A 23,486-nucleotide genomic window follows, 5' to 3' on the forward strand; every position below is an offset into this window, starting at 1 on the left:
TTTTGCAAAATCATGAAGTTTGATATGCCGCAAGCAAGTTTTCGAAGGCAAATTGTAGGTTGCACCTCTATCTGATAAGAAGGTTACCCCAGTACCCTCGGCCATAAATCCGGAACAACGGAAAAATCCGGAACCATGATCCCGGTTACATAAACTTGAAGGATTTTGTGATCAACTGTCAAAATTTCATTAACTTTTGTTGAGAAACGGCTGAGAATGAGATTTTTGAAGTTTTAGATTGGGTCTCATTTTGTACTCAGGCACATAGGTGTTAATGGAGGTTTACGCTCTAAAACCATTCAATATGGGTGTATCTGATATGGGGAAGAAGTCTGGAGTCCAAAAATAGCGACCAGAATTTCCAAGCTGCTGGACATAAATCCTAAATGACGGCTCAAAATTCAAGATTGTGGCTGTTGTTCAAGAGTTCAAGACTCAAAAATCAAAAACCAGATATATGATATGATCTCTGATGCCATGAAATGGATTTCTGTTAAACATATGAAAGTACGATATTCATCAACATGTCACTTGAGTTGTGTTGAAATGTGTTTTCGAAGGCACGAGTAAGGCACCATCACCGCTAGGAGGATTAATTAGGGTTTTTGTGAAAAACTTCGCTAATGTTTTTTTTTTTCTTTGAAAGAGGGTAACTCATACAAAAATCAACATGTAACCAATAAATAGAAATCCTTGTAGAATATGTTCAGATATTACTCCAGAGATTTTTGAGAAGTTCTTCAAGAAATTTCACAGTAGTCGCCAAGAATTTTTTTAAGAAATTCCTCAAAGAAATTTCTAAGAAATCCTGGGAGGATTGTTCAAAGAAATCCCTTCAACTCCTTGAAAACTTCTGTTAAAAATTCTTGATATTTATACGGAGGAATTTCTGGACGAAAATTACAGATATGGTTTTCGAAGTTTCGCATAAATAATTCCTGGATGAATGCCAACGATAATACCTAGGAAAATATCTAATAAACACTAGGGCACTTCCTAAATTATCAGAATAAATTCAAGGGAGTCTTCTGGAGGAAATTGCTAAAGAGATTTCTGGAATAATCCATGGAGGAGTTTGTGAAGATACCCCTTCAGAATTCACCGAAGATTCGGAGGGTTTTTTGAAGAAATCCTTGTAAGAACTCTAGAACCTATTAAGAGATTCTGAGAAAAAAAATCTGATACAATTTCTGTACAATCTGTACAAATTTCTAAGCGTAATCCTGCAGAAATCAAATAATAAACTCATTATTTTTTAGGAAATATTTGAAATAATACTTGAAGAACTGGAGAACCCTCTGCAGGTTTGCAAAGAAAAATGTCTATATTTTTTGTTAAAAACCTGCAGGAATTTCTGCAGGAATTCGAAGGAAAGACTGAATAAAACTTAAACAATTCCTGGAAGGATATCTGAATGAACAACTAAAGAACCAGCGGGAGGAATTTTCAGAATAATCTCTGTAGGATTTTTAAAGGACTTTTCAAATTAATGCCCAAGAAAATACCAACAAACTGGACTTCGTGGTCGTGCGGTTAACGGCGTCAGTTGTCTGGCCGTTTCGTAAGCCTTATATATATATATTTTATTTTTGAAAATTAGAATATTGTTCCCACATTTATTCTCCTCAGAACAGATTTAAAGCACTGTGCTAAATGAACGATATCAATCTCATACGTTTATGACTGACCACCACCCTTTTCTCCCCCATCTTCCCGTTCCAGAATGAATCCGTTCGATGGCGAAAGTTAGCCATCTCCCAATGAGACGCTATCCGACAACAACGACGGACCAATCGACGAATCCGACCGCCAAACTGCCTCCAACGACCCCGACGTCCGCGGTGACGACTCCAACCAATGTAGACACCACCGTCAACTTCTATCCTCCAGCCAACTACGGGACTAGTCAACGGGTAAGAAAAGAACCGCCATTTACAATAAGAAAATTTCCGAATCACCACTCACATATGAATCGGTTTAGCAAATTTCGAATCCACGAAATGGGCACTTAAACGACTGTGCGTTAAAGCAATTTCACCATTTCCAGACCAGTCACAACTCGCAAACCGCAGAACGAACATTACCTACCTCTCTCTCTCGTAATCATCCGCGTGAAAAAATGCTAAAATATTCAAATCTTGATTCGCAGAAACTCATTTTGGCGGTGGTCGGTCGTCATGGCACGCATCGGCGCGGCGCAACCTGACACTATGCTATGGCCAAGGTTAGCTGGTCGGACTTTTGCTACTTTTCCACTCTAGTGCACCCGGGTTATTTTCCATGACTCCGAAGGACAGAGGGTTATTTCGATTTGGATGGGCTTTTCTTTCTTTGCCCAATTTTCTTCGAACTTGTTTCCGTACTACAACCAGTGCTGAAAATTTCATTTCGTCACATCTAAATTCAATCACCTACAGCTCATTTCAGAAGCTGAACCTGGGAATATGGTATATGAAAACCTTGTGCGGCTAGACCAGTTCTGTAAGAAAGTCACGGAAAAACCGATATTTTTCGAATATTTAACGTAAATGTCACGGACTACCTTTGAAAAATGCCAAATGATATTCACCGTGAATATCATTGGCATTTTCGAAGATAGTCCGTGACATTTACCTTAAATATTCGAAAAATAGCGGTATTTCCGTGACTTTCTTGCAGAACTGGTCTAGCTGCACAAGTTTTTCATATATCATATTCTCAGGTTCAGCTTCTAAAATGAGCTGTAGTTGATTGAATTTAGATAACGAAATGAATTTTTCAGCACTGACTACAACAGTCATCGTCGTCTTCGTCGTCGTCGTCGTCGTCTGTCCGGAGGGGTAAGATCATCCAGGTGGGAAATCTCTCGTTTCGATCTAGCTCTCGAGCTGCTTTGGAGCGAATGTAAACAGGTTGCTTTTTATGTTGCTACTCCTTGGAGTTGGTGATTGGGTGGGCTTTCTCGAGTGAGCCGGTACCTATACACAACTGGAGGGAAATGCGACGAGCCGTGAAAATTATCCGACTTTTATGAAAATGGGAAGAAATTTTAATTGGATTTCTTGTCGTGTTCAGGTCAGGTGGGGTTGCTTATTTGTTGTTTCTTATAATTTCACTATTATTCAATAATTAATGAATGTTTGTTCGTTAATCTTAAAAGATTTCCAGGTTTTCCACGTTTGTTTCATTAGATTGCTTAAAAGATAAAGAAGTTTTATAACACTAGTTCATAGCATTTTAGAACTCGGCCATTCGAATGACGCTTGAAAGATTGAAAAATCTATGTGACGATAAATCGACCAAAAACTCGAATCCTTGAAAAGGATCCAATACGAATCGAAACGTCGGAGTGATAGAACATAAGGTGTTTTGATCTCCCAATTGGACTGAAAAGCTAAGAAATACGCCAGAGAAGAAAACTTGCAGATTTTTTTTTATTGAAACTTGCAGAGGAATTCTGAAGCAAACCATGCTAGATTTTCACAATGAATACTTGGAGAATTTTTTTTAAGAAACCCAAAGATTTTTCGGAAAGAAAACCTTAGAGGATTCTTGAAAGATAACAATTTTGAATGAAATTCATGGAAGATTTTCATTGTGAAATTTGTGGAGGAATTTCAGGAAGAATTAATGAAAAAAGTCCTGGAACAGCCCTTCGAGGGATTTCTTGAGGAATCTCTGGAAGAACTTTTACAGGCAAGTATGAACAAATTTAAAGTTTTCCTATTAAGGTTTTCATAAAAAGATCCCTTAAAGATGTTTTGAAGGAATTTCTAGAGGATTTTTTACAGAAGTCTCTTTCAGAATTCCTCAAAGAATTCCTGGATGATTTCAACTACAAATTGATGGAGAAATTTCTGAAGGATTCCGTGGCACATATTATGTTAGAATCCTTCCGGGAAGATCCTTAGAAACTCATGGCATATTTCTAAAGGAAAGTTTCTTAAAGAAAGTTTAAGGGATAAACATTACAATAATTTCTTAAATAATTCATGGAAATCTTCCTGAAAGCATATGTGAAAGATTTTTTGAATTTTGAAGAAATCACTGATTTTTTTTTTGAAAATTCCGTGTATGTTTTCCTAAAAGAAACCTTGGAGAGATTTCTGTAGGAATTTACGGGAGAATTCACGAAAGAAATTACTGAAGCAATCCATGTGAAATAGTCTTGCTATTTCTGAAAATTTTTGAAGCAATCACGGTTGAATTTCTGAAATATTTTTTAGAAGATTTTCAGATAAATCTCGGTACATTTTTTTTAAAAGGAGCTCTGAGGAATATTAAGAATAGCATAGAAAAAAAAATCAAAGAAATTGCTAAAGAACTCTTTAGATAAGTTTGCAAAAGAATCTCTGGCAAATTTTCTCAAAAAAATTCACGTTGAAATTTCAGGAGCAATTTGCAGATAAGGAGTATATCGTAAAGTAGTTGAAAATGTTTACAATAGCCTCAAAAATAGTTTAATACAACTTTTGAGTAATTTTTTTTTGGAGATACTGCATAAATCCTTGAAAAAAGAAATGGCGTTAATGATTTTCTAAAAATGTTCTTTTAACTGGGTTTTCACCTAGATTACTGAGCACATGTTTTTAAACTTTTGCTCACCTTCTAAAAAAATGAAATTGCGAAAAAAGTTCGATAATGTTCGAAAATTGTTAACTTTTTTGTGCAAATATAATAAGCTCCAGAATCCTCATGATATAGGCAAATTATTTTTTTCAAGAAAATTCTCCACTGCATTCAAGCGCAATTCTTAAAAATGAAAAATGCCATTTTTGAGGAACCCCTTTTTTCTACGCTCCTCCAAATCATGTTTACTTAAATAAAAAAATACATAAAATGAAAAATTAACATTTTTTAAATAAGGTATGTTTTTTTTTAATTTATGGACGAGTAATTTGGAGCAAAAAACAGAATTTTATAACCTTTTAAGACAATAAAAGCAGAACTTCAAAGTTTGACCCAAAAAATGACGTTTTTTGGAGTGGGCCATTTTGTAGATATATGAGATTTTTCTATCGAAAATATGAATTTTGAAAGTCGGTGTTGAATGATATGATATGTGTACATAACTGTTAACAAGCATCAATATTTTCCAGGTTTTTTATCGAACAAATTTTATTCACTACAGATGTTTGAAATGTTGAAAAGATTCAACAAAATTGCATTTTGTGCAGATTTTTATTCTGTTAGGTGTATTCATTTAATCATATTTTAAATAATACTAAACATTTTCCAATTTTTTCCAAGCTGTTCCTAATTTAACTATTTTGTTAAGATTTCATAGAAGAACCGAAATAAAAATCAACCCAGCTTCGCAATAGAGCATCCTGAACATTTTCAACTACTTTCCGATACACTCCTTATTTAAGAATTTGTTTTTTTAATTTCTGCAGATATACGCAATGAAAATGAAATACGTAGTGGAATCGCCTGAATAAATTACTAAAGCAATTATTCAGTAAAATTACAGAATAAATCCTTGGAAATTTTTTTACGAAATTTATCAAGGAATTCCTGAGATAAATATTCAGGAGAAATCATTGTTGAAATTTTTGAAGAAATCCCTGGAGCAGTATCTTGGGGAAGTTTGAGAAAAACAAACGCGAGAACTTCTTCAGGATTTTTTTCTCTGGAGACATTTCTTTAAAATCATAATGAGGAATAATTAAAGGAAGTTCAGAAATTATTTTGAGATTTTTTTTTAAATCTTTACAAGAATTTCTGAAAATTTCTAATAAATTCTTGAAAGAAATTTTAAAAAATTCTGTGAAAAAATAAATGGGGAAAGAATCCCTAGAAGAATTTCCGGAGGAATTCTTTAGAGGTTTTCTGAAAAATTCCGGGGAAAATTTCAAAGGATTTTCTATCTGGATAAATTTTTGAAAAAAAAACAATCACATGCATTTCGGAAGAATCTTTGATCATAGAGCGGGCGCAAAAACAATGAGTAGAAAAATTCAAAGGTGATTTTCTCAACATTACTGAAAATCAGTCCGAATGTGCCCTCTATTACAATGCTCCTTCATTCCAATCCCATCATTACAATTTTTTAAAGAATCTTAGAAACATATCTAAGGATTACCCTGTAGAAATTTTTAAAGAAACATCTGAAGGACTTTCGAGACGAATATCTGAAAGAACCCTGGGAGAAATTTCTTGAGAAGTTCATGGAGAAATTTCAAAGCAATCTGTACAAGATCTCCTAAAAAAAACTCTTAAAAAATTTTCGAGAAATGCGTAGTGGAATTTATGAAATATTCCCATAGCAATACCACAGAACAATTTCCGAATGAATACTTGGGAGAGTTGTTGACAGAAGCCGTAAAAGAATTCCTGAGAAAATGTCTTAAGAAAGTTTTTAGAGATCTTATGAAAAACTCCCGGGAGAATTTCTGAAGTTTTTTTTTCCCTGCAGAAATTTTCGACCGAATCTCTGGAGATATGTCTACAGAAATTTCTGAAGAATATTTCCGAACGAATCCTTGGGCGATATTTTTCTCGAATCCGTGCAGGGATTCCTAGATGAATACTAGGAGAATTTCCCAAAGGAAAACCAGGAGGCATTTCAGATAAAATTTTGAAACCTTCCAAACGAATTTCTGTAGAAATCTTTTCGAAGAAAATCGTGCATGGAGTTCTTCAGAAATTGTGTCATAAATTTCTTCACAATTAGTCTAGTGCTCCCTTTAATAATTCTGTATAGATTTCTTCATTAACTTCTCTAGCGATACCCTGACAATATGCTTCGCGAAACTTTTAAGAATCTTCAGAAATCCTTCCTGGAACTCATTTAAATTATCAACGGATTTTTTTTTTTTTCATTTTTCAAAGATTGCTTCGGAAATTCGTTCAGGTACTTCTGGAGTAAGTCCACCAGAGATTTTTTCAGGAATTGCTCTGTCGATTCCATTGCAAACTTCCGCATCAATGTGTCCAGGAATTTCTGCTGGGACGTATCAAGAAAATCCAGCTGGAATTCCTCAAGAGATTATTGCTCTATTACAGGGGTTCCCAACCTTTTTCAGGTTGCGCCCCTTTCAAGAATTGTCAAAACATTTGGGGTCCAATGAAAATTTTGAGAAAAAAAATATGAATAACGAAATCGAGGTTTTGGGTACAGTGACGTAGCTAGAAATTTACTGTGGGAGGGATTTTCGACGATCAATGATTCGTTTTTTATGCGACACTCACATTTCGTAAACAATGATGTCATGAACAGTAAATTTGAGTCGTAGCTGAAAAATAGCGCCGCAGCTGAATTTTTTTTCTTCTGAAGGCGTTTTATATTGAAAATTTATTCCTCAAATTGTGGCTTTGGGGGCGACGGTGCACAAAATTAAAAAATTGCATAATTTGAACAAAATAAAATAAAAATTTAAAAATTTGTTTGGTACCATCGAGGTCCCCCTGGACTGGCTTCACGGCCCCCAGGGGGCCGCGGTTCACCGGTTGGAAACCCGTGCTCAATTAGGATTCCCTCCAGATAAACAGGGGATAAACAAAATGATCGGGAAAGGCAAAATTTTCACTTTTTCATAAAATGGTCAACTTGTTTTAACCTTTCAAAAAGCGCATAAAAAATCTCAAGTTTTTACTGTTAGTTGATCAACAAGTAGTGTTTCAATGATTTAAATATGGGAAAGTTCAATTATTTCACATGAAATTAGAAATATTTTAGTAAAAGGTGCAATTATCCGTTAGCCAATTTTGACCTGTTATATCTCCGGATTCGATGAAGCAAATGCTATGGAATTTAGTGTAATTATGACTTATATGTTGAGATTTGAAAAACGTTTGACTATACTTGAAATTGTTGATAAGAAAAAAAGTTAAAGAGATTATTTGATGCACTTTTCAAAAAGTTTCAGCAAGTTAACCATTTTTTGGAAAGTGAAAATTTTGCTTTTCCCGATCATTTTGTTTATCCCCTGTTTATCTGGAGGGAATCCTAATTGAGCACGGGTTTCCAACCGGTGAACCGCGGCCCCCTGGGGGCCGTGAAGCCAGTCCAGGGGGACCTCGATGGTACCAAACAAATTTTTAAATTTTTATTTTATTTTGTTCAAATTATGCAATTTTTTAATTTTGTGCACCGTCGCCCCCAAAGCCACAATTTGAGGAATAAATTTTCAATATAAAACGCCTGTACCTTAATGTGTTCCCTCATAAATTGTTCCGGCATTTCCTCCAAGATAACCTCCATTAATTTCTTCACATATTCATTGAAAAACTCGTTCGAGAATATTTCTTAAAAAATTCGACGATTTTTTCTAGGAATATCTCAAGCGTTTTTTTTTTCAAGAATATTTATTATTATTATTTTTGTTGGAAGCTTTTTTACGAAGATTTTCAGCCCGAGGCTGGTTCATCTCCAACGGGGATCTTTTCAGACGTTTATTTCTATATTTCTTTATATTTCTTCAAGTATTCATGCAGGATTTTTTTCTGAAATTTTTCCACAGGTTTCTTTAGGAAAACTTTCAGAAAATTTTCCAAGAATTTTACTCAACGATTTATGCAGGAATTGTCCTGTAAATTTTTTCCGCAAATTCCACCAAGGTTTCCAGTGAAGATTCTCCAGTTCTTAAGAAATCTTCAGTGAGATCTTTAAAAATATCTCCTACGTTTTCTTTAAGAATTCCAGTGGGAATTCTTCAAATATTCCTTCAGAGATCCGTTCAAAAGTAGTTCCGAAGATTTCAACAACCAAAGATTTCTCCATAAAATAATGCACGGTTTCTTTTGGAAAGTCCTGGTAGGATCTCTTCTAAAATTCATTGGGGAAGATAATGTAATCTCCAGAGACTTCTTGAGCATTTCTTCAGGAATAAATATCTAGGAAAATTCATCCATGGAGTTTTTCAGAAACTCATTTTAAAATAATTTTACAAATTCTACAGGGATTCTTTTTTGCGACATTTTTTTAAAAGGTTTCTCCAAGATTTTTTTGAGAAATTCCTGCAGTGATTCAAGCGATATTTCCAACAAGGATTTTTTTTTAGAAATGGCTCCTGCGCATGATATGATGAACTGATATGATATGCTTAATGTGGATAAACATCATCGATTTTGATAGTATTTTATTTTATTTTGGTCTTGCTCACCCAACTACGTCACAAGTTGGCGCGTATCGCAGAAGCATACCAGTAATATCTCCAGAGATGGCTTCAGAAATCCTTGCAGAATATGTTCAGATATCCCTCCAGAGATTTTTGAGATGTTCTTCAAGAAATTTCACAAAAATTGCCAAACATTTTTTTAAGAAATTCCTCAAAGAAATTTCTAAGAAATCCTGGGAGAATTGTTTAGTGAAATCCCTTTAAAACTCCTTTGAAAATTTCTGATGAAAATTCTTAATATTTATATGGAGGAATTTTTGGACGAAAATTAAAGAAATGTTTTTTGAAGTTTCGCTGAACCAATTCCTGGATGAATGCCAAGGATAATACCTAGGAAAATACCTTATAATCCCTAGAACACTTCCTAAATTATCAGAATAAATTCAAGGGAGTCTTCTGAAGAAAATTACTAAAGAGATTCATGGAATAATCCATGGAGGAGTTCCTGAAGAAATCTCTTCAGAATTCGCCGAAGATTCGGCGGGTTTTTTGAAAAAAAAAACCCTGTAAGAACTCCTGAACTTATGAAGAGATTCTGAGAAAAAAAATCTGATACAATTTCTGAAGGGATTTGTACACAAAAATCCCTCAATTACTACCTGTACAAATTTCTGAGCGAAATGCTGCAGAAATCAAATAAGAAACAACACTTTTTGAGAAATATTTGAAATAATACTTGGAAGAACTGGAGAACCCTCTGCAGGTATGCAAAGAAAAATGTCTGTAAAATTTTGTAAAATTACTAAGGATTACATTCTGGAGTAATTTCTGCAGGAATTCAAAGGAAAGACTGAATAAATCTTAAGCAGTTCCTGGAAGGATGGAACTGAAGAACCATCGGGAGGAATTTTCAGAATAATCGCTGTAAGATTTTTAAAGGACTTTTTAAATAAATGCCCAAGAAAATACCAACAAACTGGACTTCGTGGCCGTGCGGTTAACCCTTAAAAGATGTGGACAACTTTTTTGCATAGTTATACTTATAGCTTTTGACCCAGTGGGTGGATTTTCAAAACCAAAATGTTTTTATCAAGGGGATTAGTTGTGCTATCATATGCATATATGGAGATTCTGTTATGCTAGAACATTTTGGAGATATAGCTGCAAATGTAGTGTACACCACTTGTTATTCGCTCGATTTCGGGTAATATTTCTATGCAAATGTGATATATTTTAGTGAAAATTGCCCAAAACCCCTTGTTTGGGTTGTAGCTGTGAGATAGAAATGAGTTATGTCCTTATACAGCTGTTACGTAGATCTTCAGGTTATCCAAAACGTCCAGAAGTTTTGAACTCTGTCTACTGAATACAAATAGTTATGTTTATTTTTAAATCACTTGAACTTGAAGAATTACATTCAATTATACATTTTAAAACATGAAATGATGGTAGTCATGACCTGGTGATGTTCTAGGAAACTTAAAAAAGCTCTGAAGTTGTAATTGTAAGGCCTTTACCTGTAATGGTATATCAAACTAATGTATGCATGCCTGAACTGATCTAATTAGATCCATACATGTAAGTCAGAGTATGAAAGACTAACTGCGCATCAATGGCGATACCTTAGGCCATCCAAATCATTCTGGAGTTAAGACCTTTATATCTACACCGCTAATAACGCATCGGTTGCATTTCAAACTTAGTATAGTGCGTTTTGGTGTTCATAGAAGATCAGTTGAATCATATGATACTTGTATACACATCATAGAGGCATCCTGGATCATGCGAACTATTCTGAAGTTGAGAAATATGGTTTGAATTTGAAATGATGTACCAACAGAGGTGAACAAACATAAGGTTTTGTCCATTTGATTTATACACATAGTGCAAGCCATGGGAGAGAAGTTTCCAGATCATCAGGGACATCTGACGTCTCCTTTCAGTATTATGTGGTTAAGGCCTTCAGATCTATACTCGTAACAAAGCATGTTGCACGTTCAAAACTTGGTGTAGTGTATTTTGGTAGACATAGATGATGAGTTCAAAAATATAACATAAAACTTAAGGCTTTTTACGGCGTCATCACGAATATTCATATGAAATGTATCATCCTATATGCTCACTCGCAGTGATTGCGATGATACTTTTTCAGTGGCGTTGCTGCAGAATTGTCAATTTTTTATCACTTCAAAAACGCGAGACAAATAATCATCGAAAAGCAAAAAGTCGATTATTCCTTTGAAAGCTCACTGATGCGTTATGACACCTTAAAGCTGTTCTAGATCATCCAAACCATTCTGAAGCTAAAACATACGGTTTACATTTGCAATGACATATCAATAAATGTGCACTAATTCCAGCATGTATCTCATTCGATTCAAACATATAATACAAGTCGGGGGAGACAAATTTCCAGTACATTAGCATTTTTTTTATATTTATGGTTAAGGCCTCCAGATCTACACATGTAACGAAGCATCGGCTACACGTCAAACTCATTATAACGCGTTTTGGAAGTGATACTTGAATGTACATCTTAGAAGCTTCCAGGATCATCCAAACTATTCTGAAAATGTGACATCTGTTTGACATAGTTTTTTTTTTCTGTTAATGTTGCAACTTAGGATTAGAAACAATTAAAAAAAATCTTGTAGATCCTGTCTAAACTGTCTTAGACTATATAATAGCAAAGTGTCTGCCTATACCACTGGAATGATCTGAAAAGCGGGATGTATTGTTGTTAGCGATCAGTCATTCTCCTATATGATGGGCCAAAAAGGGTTGCGCGAACCAGCAAGCAAAGATACTTGCGTGAAACCCGCGTCAGGGGATAAGCACCTCTTCCCTGAAGAACAACTACAAAATAAAGTTCAAAGTTTGCATATAAAAAAAAACAAACCTTGTTTTGTCTGGACGATGGTGCCACATTGAAAGCAAAATCATTTTCCGTGTATGGACAATTCGCTGCTGGTTTATACTTTTTTCGCTTTGCATCCTGTCTTCCTTCAGAATTTATTTCAGTAAGAGGTAACATCACAAGTCTCGAACGATTTACTACTTATATAGTGACTAACATTACGCATGTCATGTGCATGTTGCGCTCGTAAACTTTGAGTATCTTAGTGCAGGAAACTCCTCCGTACGGGGTCGGATCACAACATTCAAGGCCATACTGTCCCGGTCGTTAAGTCGCGTTTATTTTTGCGAAATAACCCATCATAGAGGAGAATGACTGATCACTAACAATAGTACACTCCGCTTTTCAGATTACTCCAGTGGTATAGGCAGACACCTTGCTACAATACAGTCTAAGATAGTTTAGACAGAACCTAGATTTTTTAATTGTTTCTAATCCTAAGTTGAAAAGAAGAAAAAAAACTATGTCAACCAGATGTCACATTTTCAGAATAGTTTGGATGATCCTGGAAGCTTCTAAGATGTACATTCAAGTATCACTTCCAAAACGCGTTATAATGAGTTTGATGTGTAGCCGATGCTTCGCTACGAGTGTAGAGTGTCTGAAGGCCTTAATCATAAATATAAAAAAATTGCTGTACTGGAAATTTGTCTCCCCCGACTTGTATTATATGTTTGAACCAAATGAGATAAATGCTGCTATTAGTGCACTTTCATTGATAGGGAATCGCGCCACTTGGGCGGTGACTTCTATTTTCGTCTGTTTTCCGCTATAACTCAGTCAAATTTGAACCAATTGACACAATTTTTAGAATGCGGTGAGATAGGTATAGTATCTACCCGTGTACAATATTTCAAGTCAATTGGTTCAAAATTGACTGAGTTATAGTGGCAAACAGACGAATATAGAAGCCACCGCCCAAGTGGCACGATACCCTATGTCATTGTAAATGAAAACCGTATATTTCAGCTTCAGAATGGTTTTGATGATCTAGAACAGCTTTAAGTTATATGATATATTGTTAAACTCATCATCTATGTCTACTTAAACACACTACACCAAGTTTTGAACGTGCAGGATGCTTTGTTACGAGTATAGATCTGAAGGCCTTAACCACATAATACTGAAAGGTGATTTCAGATATCCCTGATGATCTGGAAACTTCTCTCCCATGGCTTGCACTATGTGTATAAATCAAATGGGCAAAACCTGATGTTTGTTCACCTCTTTTGGTACACCATTTCAAATTCAAACCATATTTCTCAACTTCAGAATAGTTCGGATGATCCAGGATGCCTCTGTGATGTGTATACAAGTATCATATGATTCAACTGATCTTCCATGACTGCCAAAATGCACTATGCGAAATTTGAAATGCAACCGATGCGTTATTACAGGTGTAGATATAAAGGTCTTAACTCCAGAATAACTTGGATGGCCTAAGGTATCGCCATTGATGTGCAGTTAGTCTTTCATACTCTGATTTACATGTATGGATCTAATGAGATCAGTTCAGGCATGCATACATTAGTTTGATGTACTATTACAGGTAAAGGCCTTACAATTACAACTTCAGAGCTTTTTTAAGTTTCCTAGAACATCACCAGGTCATGACTACCATCATTTCATGTTTTAAAATGTATAATTGAATGTAATTCTTCAAGTTCAAGTGATTTAAAAAGTAAACATAACTGTTTGTATTCAGTAGACAGAGTTCAAAACTTCTGGACGTTTTGGATAACCTGAAGATCTACGTAACAGCTGTATAAGGACATAACTCTTTTCTATCTCACAGCTACAACCCAAACAAGGAGTTTTGGGCAATTTTCACTAAATATATCACATTTGCATAGAAATATTACCCGAAATCGAGCGAATGACAAGTGGTGTACACTACATTTGCAGCTATATCTCCAAAATGTTCTAGCATAACAGAATCTCCATATATGCATATGATAGCACAACTAATCCCCTTGATAAAAACATTTTGGTTTTGAAAATCCACCCACTGGGTCAAAAGCTATAAGTATAACTATGCAAAAAAGTTGTCCACATCCTTTAAGGGTTAACGGCGTCAGTTGTCTGGCCGTTTCGTAAGCTTCGGAAAGTGGGTTCGATTCCCGCTCCGGTCGGTGAAAACTTTTCGTCAAACAAAAAATTCTTCACTGGTCCACTGGGTGTTTCGTGTGCTGTCCGTTGACTCGTGTTTTTGATTGTTCAGTCTGGTACAACTTCTAGTTGAAGACGGTGCCGTGTCTTTCAAGATGGAATAATACCTTAAAGAACGTCTGGAGTTATTCAATCAATAATAACTAAAAAGTTGCTGGAGAAAATTTACATATAAAGAAAACTATTGAAATGATCAAAAAACGATCAAAAACGATCAAATCTGACTATACATGTCAATGGTTGCTCCTCCGTGATTGATTGGAGCTGGTACCAATTGCACTGAGATCCAAATGAATAAGAGCTGGGACACTCCTCTTATTCTCAAAGTGCAATTTAAGCAGCTCATACATTTTGGATCAATAACGGCGCCGGCCACGTCCTTATAGTCAGTTGGGAAGGGAAAGGAATGTTAGAGTATGCTGGATGTTGCTACTAAAGACCGAGATCACCTCTGCATCCCCACAACCAGCACGGGCTGGGGTATTTGTTAGACGGAAAGGATGGTAGATCTGGGAGTCACCGTTGGGTCGGTGATGCGATCCATGGATAGGGGGTTATTTATAGTGTTGTTATGGTGATAGAATGTGTGGTGAATAAGGTGAATAAGGTCAAGCGGCACAGCACGCTTTGGGTGCACAACATGTAGGCGTTATAGACACTGTGCTGTGAGTGGAAGTCGGAAGGGAGGGAAACGACTTTTTTCCTATTCGTTTCTGGTTGTAGCGATGGCTATGAACATATGAATATACATGAGTTGTATATGTAGAGAAGAGAGAGAGAGAGAGAGAGAGAGAGAGAGAGAGAGAGAGAAAATTGATAGAAAGATACAAAGTAGGATGAAAGGGACGGGCCAGGGATTGAACCCATGACCTTCTACATACGAATCAGAAGCGGTAGCCACTAGACCTTTAAGCCCGTTATTCAGAAAACTAGAGAAATGCATGAAAAAATCTCTGAATCGTTTAAAAAAAAATCTCCTGGAAATCTATTGTTCAACAACAAAAACTCTTAGAGAAATTCCTACACGATTTTTCGAGAAGTTTTTCAAATTATATACTTTCCAATAAAATTCAAAATAAAACAAATCTGATAATATTTCTCAAGGGATTCTTTAAAAAAATATATGAAGGAATGCATAAAGGAAAACACGCATGACTTTATGCAACATTCCTTGGAGAAATTTTCTTAAAATATCTTAAGAAATACCAGAAGGAATTTCGAAATTAATTTGGATCATTTTCAAGATAATTTTTTGAAAATTTCTTTGAAAAATTCGACACAACTCGTAAGAAAAATGCCTGAGGAAATTCCTCAATGAATCTCTGGAGAAATCTCTGGAGAATTTCCCAATGAAATGCATGAGCTTAGATGTATCCTGAAGGGATACTAAGAGGAAAACTTGCTGAAATCATACTAAAAAACCCTGTCATCATTTTTTTTTTTTTTTATAAATTCTCAAATCTTTGGAAGTGCATTAGTGTAGGAGGCGCTGACATTTGGAAACCTGATAACTCAAGGTGATTTGATAGCACTGGTATGGAAGCACAATAGAAATACACTAGAACCCCAATGGCGCTGTAGTCACTTTTCTCATTTAATTAAATTAATAACTTTTATTGTAACAATTGATTGTTTTTAAGTGTTCAGCTTGAAAAGCATGTTTTGTTTTGATATACAAAATTTATTTGACACTTCTAGTACCGCTACTGACGCTGTAAGGGTGTGGCAAACTAGATGTTAGTCATACGAACAGTCGCGACATTGGACTTCTGTGGCTATTTATTCTAATGGAAGCACTGAATCACTGAACACTGCTTCACTTTCTTGGTTCAAACACCGTCAGTTAGGTTGTTTGCTCTATAATGTTCAATATCCAAATATCAATATTCAAACATACGCTCCTCACTTGATCGTTTTTCGATGAATGTTGACATCCAATTAAGTCCCGCCATCATCAAGTTACGTAACGGCATTTTTTTCGATTTCTGCTCTGGAAACAAACAGTCTGAACAAACCAAAACAAAATCGAAAACTTACGAGTGTCTCGAATTGCATTGTCCGATGAATGCCGCCACCTGAACCGGTAAGTGTTACCATTCAAATGAGCCAATAAAATTCACTTTCTTCCATCGCATCGCCCGGGACCGCGCTTTATGGTGGCGATGACTGGATTCGTCACCGCTTCACCGAAACAGTTCGGATCCGTAACTTCCAGCAGCCCAAGCTTGAAAATCCAATTTGCATACTCTATGAGCATGTCCTCAGCTTGACAAAAGCGTGTTTCTTAGTTCAGTTTTTCAAAGCCAATAAAATTATTCCGATCGAGTTGAAGAGCCACGCGTAAACAAAACAAATCATAAACGATATGATAGCAAATCCTATTACAGTGGTGAAGGGAAGTCGGATAGCTCAAGCCTTTCATTTCAAAACACCGATGATGATGATGGTGAACGTATGCGTGGTGATTAAAATTCACAGTGTTTGATGGAACCGAAATCAGAAAGTTGGATGCGTGAGATGAAGAAGCCAAAACGAAAGGTGACGACTTGATCATGCAAAGAAGCTTTGGAGAAGAACCACACAAATTTATGCTAATCCCATTTTGGTTACGACTTTCTGAAAGCACTTAGAAACGGTTTCGATGCGAAAAGTGACACACGCATGAATACGGAACGGAAGATAAATCAAGTCTTGTGTGCTCATTGATTCCCCAGAGCAATGCCTTATCACAAAACGGTGTTCTACCGTTTTCCAGTATGAATTCTTCCATTCAAAACTCATCGCTCAATGGAATTTCCGCTTTCAGTAGAACCCGATTCAGGTTGAGACATACATAATTCCCACTACTGCTCCCAGGCGCTCCACCCGCCGCCAAAACGGTTCACACGATTATCGCCCAATAGTGTTTCGAACTCTTTCGCTTGGTGCGCGCATGCAGATATGACACAAAAAAAAACTATCCCCGGAGCTGACAACGGAAATTCAATGTTCCTAGCGGAAACTCTTTCACGGGAAATCGGTTGGTTGGTAAAAATCGTCTCCATCTCCAGGGACGGACGGGGTAGTTCCGTCAGAACAATGCCGGGAAATCTGTACAACTAGCTAGCTACGACCGACGACGACATCGTTTGGTGCCGAAAGAATCAGAACAGTAGGTAGCACACCACCAATGTCATTATCGAAGCGAAGCGAGATTCCCCCGCATGCACGTGCCAGAAAGTTTTCTAAGCTGATCGTGTATCGGTTTTTTTTTCTTGTTCGGAGCAGTGGTTCACAAGTTTATCTTTTCTTTATTATTCCGCCACTTTTCCCCTTGAACGTAATAATCGAACGGCGTGTTTGATTCCTGTTCCGGTCGGATACTTTATTGACTTACCTGGGCATAGTGTATCATTGTGCTTACCTCACAATATTCCAATTCATGCAATGGCAGGCAAAGAGAGCCCTTCAATTAATAACTGTGGAAGTACTCAAAGAACACTGAATTGAGAAGAGGCAGGCCAAGTTCCAGTGGAAAACTATAATCATAAAGGATGAGAAGGAGAAGCATGCAAAGTAAAGGTAGCCGTACACATCGTAGTTGCTACGACGTGATTGACCAAAACAATTGAAGTTGCACAGAGAACAAATTAATGTGAGATTTGGTACTAGCTAACTATTCTCAATGTGCACAAATTGAGACTTTTGTATTTAAAAGTCAATCACGGCGCCGGCCACGTCCTTACGAACACGGGAAAGGAAAGGGATGTTAGTTTGGAAACCGTTGGTACCAGAAACCGTGGAATCCACAGCATCCCCACAGTTGCCTCGGAAGGGAATATTTGTTAGAGGGCGTCCATAAAATACATCACGCTTATTGGGGGGACGTGGGGCTTTCGGAAAGTGTGATAAGCAATGTATAAAGGTATATCACACTGCGAGGTGATAGTCAAACGGCGCCCAAAACATTCCTTCATCAATAATGTACGGTACCGGCGACCGCCACAGTACAATCTCGAGCTACTGAAGCAACTGAACAGTAAAACAGTAAAAACAACCGTTCCCATGATACACGGAAGTTTTACGAGAAGCTCAACGCATCCCGCTTTGTGCCGCGAGCCGAAATATGCAGGAATAAGGACAAAGTGACTTGACGGACAGACGTGAGGTGATTGAAAGGTGGAAGAAGCACTTTGACGAGCTCCTAAATGGCGTGGGGGACGTAGACACGGGAGACCACGACTACGCCAATGCAGCTGAGGACAGAAATGAGCAAACTCCCACGCTGAGGGAAGTTAAGGATGCCATTAATCAGCAGAGCTGCGCAATATCAGTCTTATCAGGTGACTACTGAACTGATATTGCACCATCGTCACTATCACTCAAGGCCGTTCAATATCATAACGACAATGACAGGCAATGTCACAATCTATCTAGATCACAATCATTGCAACTGATGTGATATTTTAGTGGTTTTCGCCAAAACTTTTTTATGACCAACATGCAAAACTTGTTTGTACCACGTATTAAAATATCATCTTGGTAAATTTTTATTTGTATTTTTAAACTAATTCTAAAGATGGCCTATCAGTGATATCCACACACCATCACAGCCAGTCCAGTTCTGATGGAACAAGGAAAGTGACGATGTCTCAATAGAGCGCACGCTGACTTGGATCACAGTCGGCCTATCAAAATCATCCATTTGCTTAACGTTGAGCGCAACTCTGTTCATCAGCTCAAAACCAACAAAGCAGCTGGTAAAGATGGTATCGCAGCCCAACTTATCAAGTTGGCCACCTGTCTGAACCGGTTGATAGTCAGTATCTGGGAAACCGAATAGCTACCGGAGGAGAGGAATAATTAAGGGGTAGGCTGTCCCATTCACCAGAATGGCGACTATTGGGAATGTGGCTTAATTTCCCCAACAGGGGAGGAAAAAAAAAAAAAAAATTGAGAATGTAAGAACTTCAGAGCTATCACTGTTTTGAATGCTGCCTACAAAGCGCTATCCCAGATCATCTTCCATCTTCTGTAACCTAAAACGAATGAGTTTGTAAGTTATCCAGCTGGCTTCATCGACGGCCGATCGACACGGGACCAGATCTTCCCCGTACGGAAAATACTACAAAAATTCCGTGAATACCAGGTCCCAACGAATCACCTGTTCATCGACTTCAAAGCATTATGCGACAGTATCGACCGCACAAAGCTATAGGCAAACGGCTTTCCTGGGAAACTGACTAGATTGATTAAAGCAACGATGGACGTTCATTCGAATCTCACCGGGGACTGCAATAACGTTACGGACTCTCATGCCTACTCTTCAACATCGCTCTGGAAGGTGTGATGCGACAACCCGGGCTCAACAGCTGGGGTATGATTTTCAAAAAAATCCGATCAATGTGTGCGCTTTGCGGACGACAGGGACATTACCGCTAGAACATTTGGAACGGTGGCAGGACTGTACACCCGTTTGAAACGCGAAGCAGTAAAGGTCGGACTGTTGGTGAATGCGTCCAAAACAAAGTACAAGCAGGCAGGCGGAACCGAACACGACCGGGTCCGTCTAGGTAGTAATGTGACGGTAGACGGAGGTACCTTCGAGGTGGTGGAGGAATTCGTCTACCTCGGATCCTTACTGACGGCTAACAACAATGTCAGTCATGGAATTCGAAGGCACATCATCAGTAGAAGTGGTGCCTACTATGGGCGCCAGAAGAAGCTGCAGTCCAAAAAAAATCATCCATGCATCAAATGTCCAAAGCGCTAAAAAGACTGGTGATCCTCTACGGACACTAGAGATGGACTATGCTCGAGGAGGACCTTTAAGGACTCGGTGTTTTCGAGCGACAAGTGTTGAGGTTGATCCTTGTCGGTGTGCAGGAGAACAGTATTTCCAGAAGATGGTCATAGTCGGAAGGATACGGTGGGCAGGGCATGTTGTAAGAATGCCGGATAACAACCCTGCAAATTTGGCGGACTGATTCGGTTGACACAAGAAGGCATGGATCGCAAAGAGTATGATGGGCGGGCCAAGTTGAGCGTTCCTTAGCGAGCATTGGGCGTGACCAAGGATGAAGAGCTGCAGCCACAAACCGAGTAATATTGTTGATTATGTCATATCTTAAATATGATGTTGATGAATGTGTTTCAGGGGGTTTCTCTAAAAATTAAAATTTATTAAAATGTCCACCGACAATGACAATTTTTTTTCTAAATTTTATTTTGGTATTTTTGCCTTTCTCGTACACTAAGTGTACTGGAAAGGCTATATGTTCACTCCAAAAATGAATTTTTGATAGAAGGCCCGGAGGGTCAAATCACATATACCAATCAACTCAGCTCCACGAATTGAGGTGATGTCTGTGTGTGTGTATGTGTGTGTGTATGTGTGTGCGTGTGTGTGTGTGTCTGTATGTGTGTGTACAAAAAAAACTCACATCACTTTTTGGCAGTAAACCTCATCCGATTTCAATGACCGACGGTTCATTCGACGCGGAATCTGGTCCCATTGTTTCCTATTGAAAATGGTTCAGATCGGCTCAGCCGTTCCGGAGATATGGCCATTTAGGTGTTCCGGAACGGTACCCCAGGAAGGGACCAGATATGAAAATGCATCAAACCTATGCATGCGACACATCAAACCACGGCATTTTCGATAACCTGATGAACGGTAAGCAGAAAAATAGTCTTAGACCATATCTGAACCAGTAGTGTTCCGGAACCGGTTCCGGGTGTCCCGCCGGAAGTGGCAAATATCAAAGTGAACCAAACCTATGCATGCGACAAATCAAACCACGGCATTTTCGATAACCTGATGAGCGGTAAGCAGAAAAAAAGTCTTAGACCATATCTGAACCAGTAGTGTTCCGGAACCGGTTCCGGGTGTCCCGCCGGAAGTGGCAAATATCAAAGTGAACCAAACCTATGCATGCGACACATCAAACCACGGCATTTTCGATAACCTGATGAGCGGTAAACAGAAAAATAGTCTAAGACCATATCTGAACCGGTAGTGTTCCGGAACCGGTTCCGGGTGTTGCGCCGGAAGCGGCAAATATCAAAGTGAACCAAACCCATGCATGAGACACATCAAACCACGGCATTTTCGATAACCTGATGAGCGGTAAGCAGGAAAATAGTCTCAGACCATATCTGAACCGGTAGTGTTCCGGAACCGATTCTAGGCGTTTCACTGGAAGTGGTCAAAAATACAATTGAACCAAACCCATGCATGCGGCACATCAAACCACGGCATTTTCGATGACCTGATGGATAATGAGCAGGAAAATCATCTCAGACCATATCTGAACCGGTAGTGTTCCGGAACCGGTTCTAGTCGTCCCGCTGGAAGTGGCCAAGTATACAAGTGAACCAAACCCATGCATGCGACACATCAAACCACGGCATTTTCGATAACCTGATGAGCGGTAAGCAGGCAAATAGTATCAGATCATATCTGAACCGGTAGTGTTCCGAAAACGGTTCTAGGCGTCCCACTGGAAGTGGCCAAATATACAATTGAACCAAACCCATGCAAGCGGCACATCAAACCACGGCATTTTCGATGACCTGATGGATAATGAGCAGGAAAATCATCTCAGACCATATCTGAACCGGTAGTGTTCCGGAACCGGTTCTAGGCGTCCCGCTGGAAGTGGCCAAATACAATTGAACCAAACCCATACATGCGACACATCAAACCACGGCATTTTCGATGACCTGATGGACAATGAGCAGGAAAACCATCTCAGACCATATCTGAACCAGTAGTGTTCCGGAACCCGTTCCGGGGTTCCCGCCGAAGTGGTTAAACCTGAAAGAGAAACAAACCCGTACATACGTCACATCAAAAAGCGGCTTTTTAGATTACCTAATGAACGGCCAGCAAGTGTTTCGGAATCGGTTTTGAGTGGCCGGAAGAGGCCAAATGTAAAACTAAACCAAATCCAGGCATGTGACACATCAAATCGTGGCTTTTGCGATAACCTGATGAACAGTTAGCTAGAAAATAGCCTTACGTCACACTAAAAACAACTGGTAGTGTTCCGGAATTGGTTCCGGGAGTCCCGTCGAAATTGTCAAACCCTGCATGTGACACCTTCAATTTCAAAGCGTTTTTGGTTAACCGATGAGCAGTTAACAAGACAATAATGTTTGACCATATTTGGTTCAGCCGGTAGTTACCCGGAATCAGATCCGGGTAGTAAAATGTAAAATTTAACCAAACCTATGGATGCGGTACATCAAATCACGACCAGTCTTGTAAACATTCGACACTTTTTACTACCTTCATTTCGTTGCCGCAGTCGGGTGTCAGTCGGCTACACACAACACGAGCAGTAGAACGAAGATCAATAAACATAAGAAAGGCTCAAATCAATGTCATCTGACACGATGACATGTGTCTAATGCTAGCTTTACGCATAGATTTTCAGCCAATTCCGATTATGACTGTTAATATTAGTTTATTATTGCATGTTGCATTGAATACGACACACATGATGGGCAACATAGCTCTTAGGGGCTGTCCATAAACCACGTGGCCATTTTTTTGGGACTTTTCAAACACCGCCCCCCCCCCCCCCCGCGTGGTCATTTGTCCATACCAAAATTTTAATTTGTCCATACAAAATGATCATTGGCCGAACCCCCCCCCCCCCTCCCATGACCACGTGGTTTATGGACAGCCCCTTATTATGAAAGAAGACAGGAACCGTCTCCCGAAGCCGCTATCGTGGTGAAGTGCATTCGTTTGACATTTTTGTTTCGAACAGTAGTTTGATTGCTTGTGTTGCGAATGTCGGAGATAAAGGAGGCCGAATATCGACGAAAAGGTTCAAATGACTGTGATCTCTAACAAGGCTGATCACGACTTATCGACAACCTGATGGAAAAATAGGGTCAGACCACATTAGATTCCCGGTAGTGTTGCGGGTTCAGCTGTGGCTTCGAAAGTGGTAAGAAGTAAAAGTGAAGCAAACCCATTCATGCGATATATCAAATCGCGGTGATTAGGCAAAGGTGAATAAATAGCAATAAAATATTCTCAGACCATAATTGGGACAACCGGTAGTGTCATGGTCCATGACTCATGGAATCAGATCCGTCTATCCCACCGGAAATTACCAAATATAAAAATGAACCAAACCCATACATACGACACATCAGATCGCAGATTTTTTGATAATCTAATGAACGGTTAGCAAGAAAATAGCCTTAGATCACATTCGAGACTAGTTGTTGTGTAGCAGAACCAACGTTCATGTGAAAAATTAAATCGTGGCTTTGTTTAATGGCCTGATAAACATTAGGTATGAACAACAGTGACGAATAGGTCTAAGTTCTCATATATGAGAACAAAATATAGACAAAAC

The 23,486-nt window shown here is 38.3% G+C and overlaps 1 protein-coding gene across 1 annotated transcript in view; it reads left to right on the forward strand.

The window, feature by feature from the left end:
• LOC109399288 (uncharacterized) overlaps nucleotides 1-23,486 on the forward strand; it is a 691,732-nt gene that overhangs the window by 587,977 nt on the left and 80,269 nt on the right. The window contains exon 4 of the mRNA XM_062854141.1: nucleotides 1,723-1,913. Coding sequence (XP_062710125.1) covers nucleotides 1,737-1,913 — 177 coding nt within the window. The 5' untranslated portion in view covers nucleotides 1,723-1,736. The remainder of the gene's footprint in view (nucleotides 1-1,722; nucleotides 1,914-23,486) is intronic.

Source organism: Aedes albopictus, chromosome 2, assembly GCF_035046485.1.
Source record: "Aedes albopictus strain Foshan chromosome 2, AalbF5, whole genome shotgun sequence".
Classification (NCBI taxonomy): domain Eukaryota; kingdom Metazoa; phylum Arthropoda; class Insecta; order Diptera; family Culicidae; genus Aedes; species Aedes albopictus.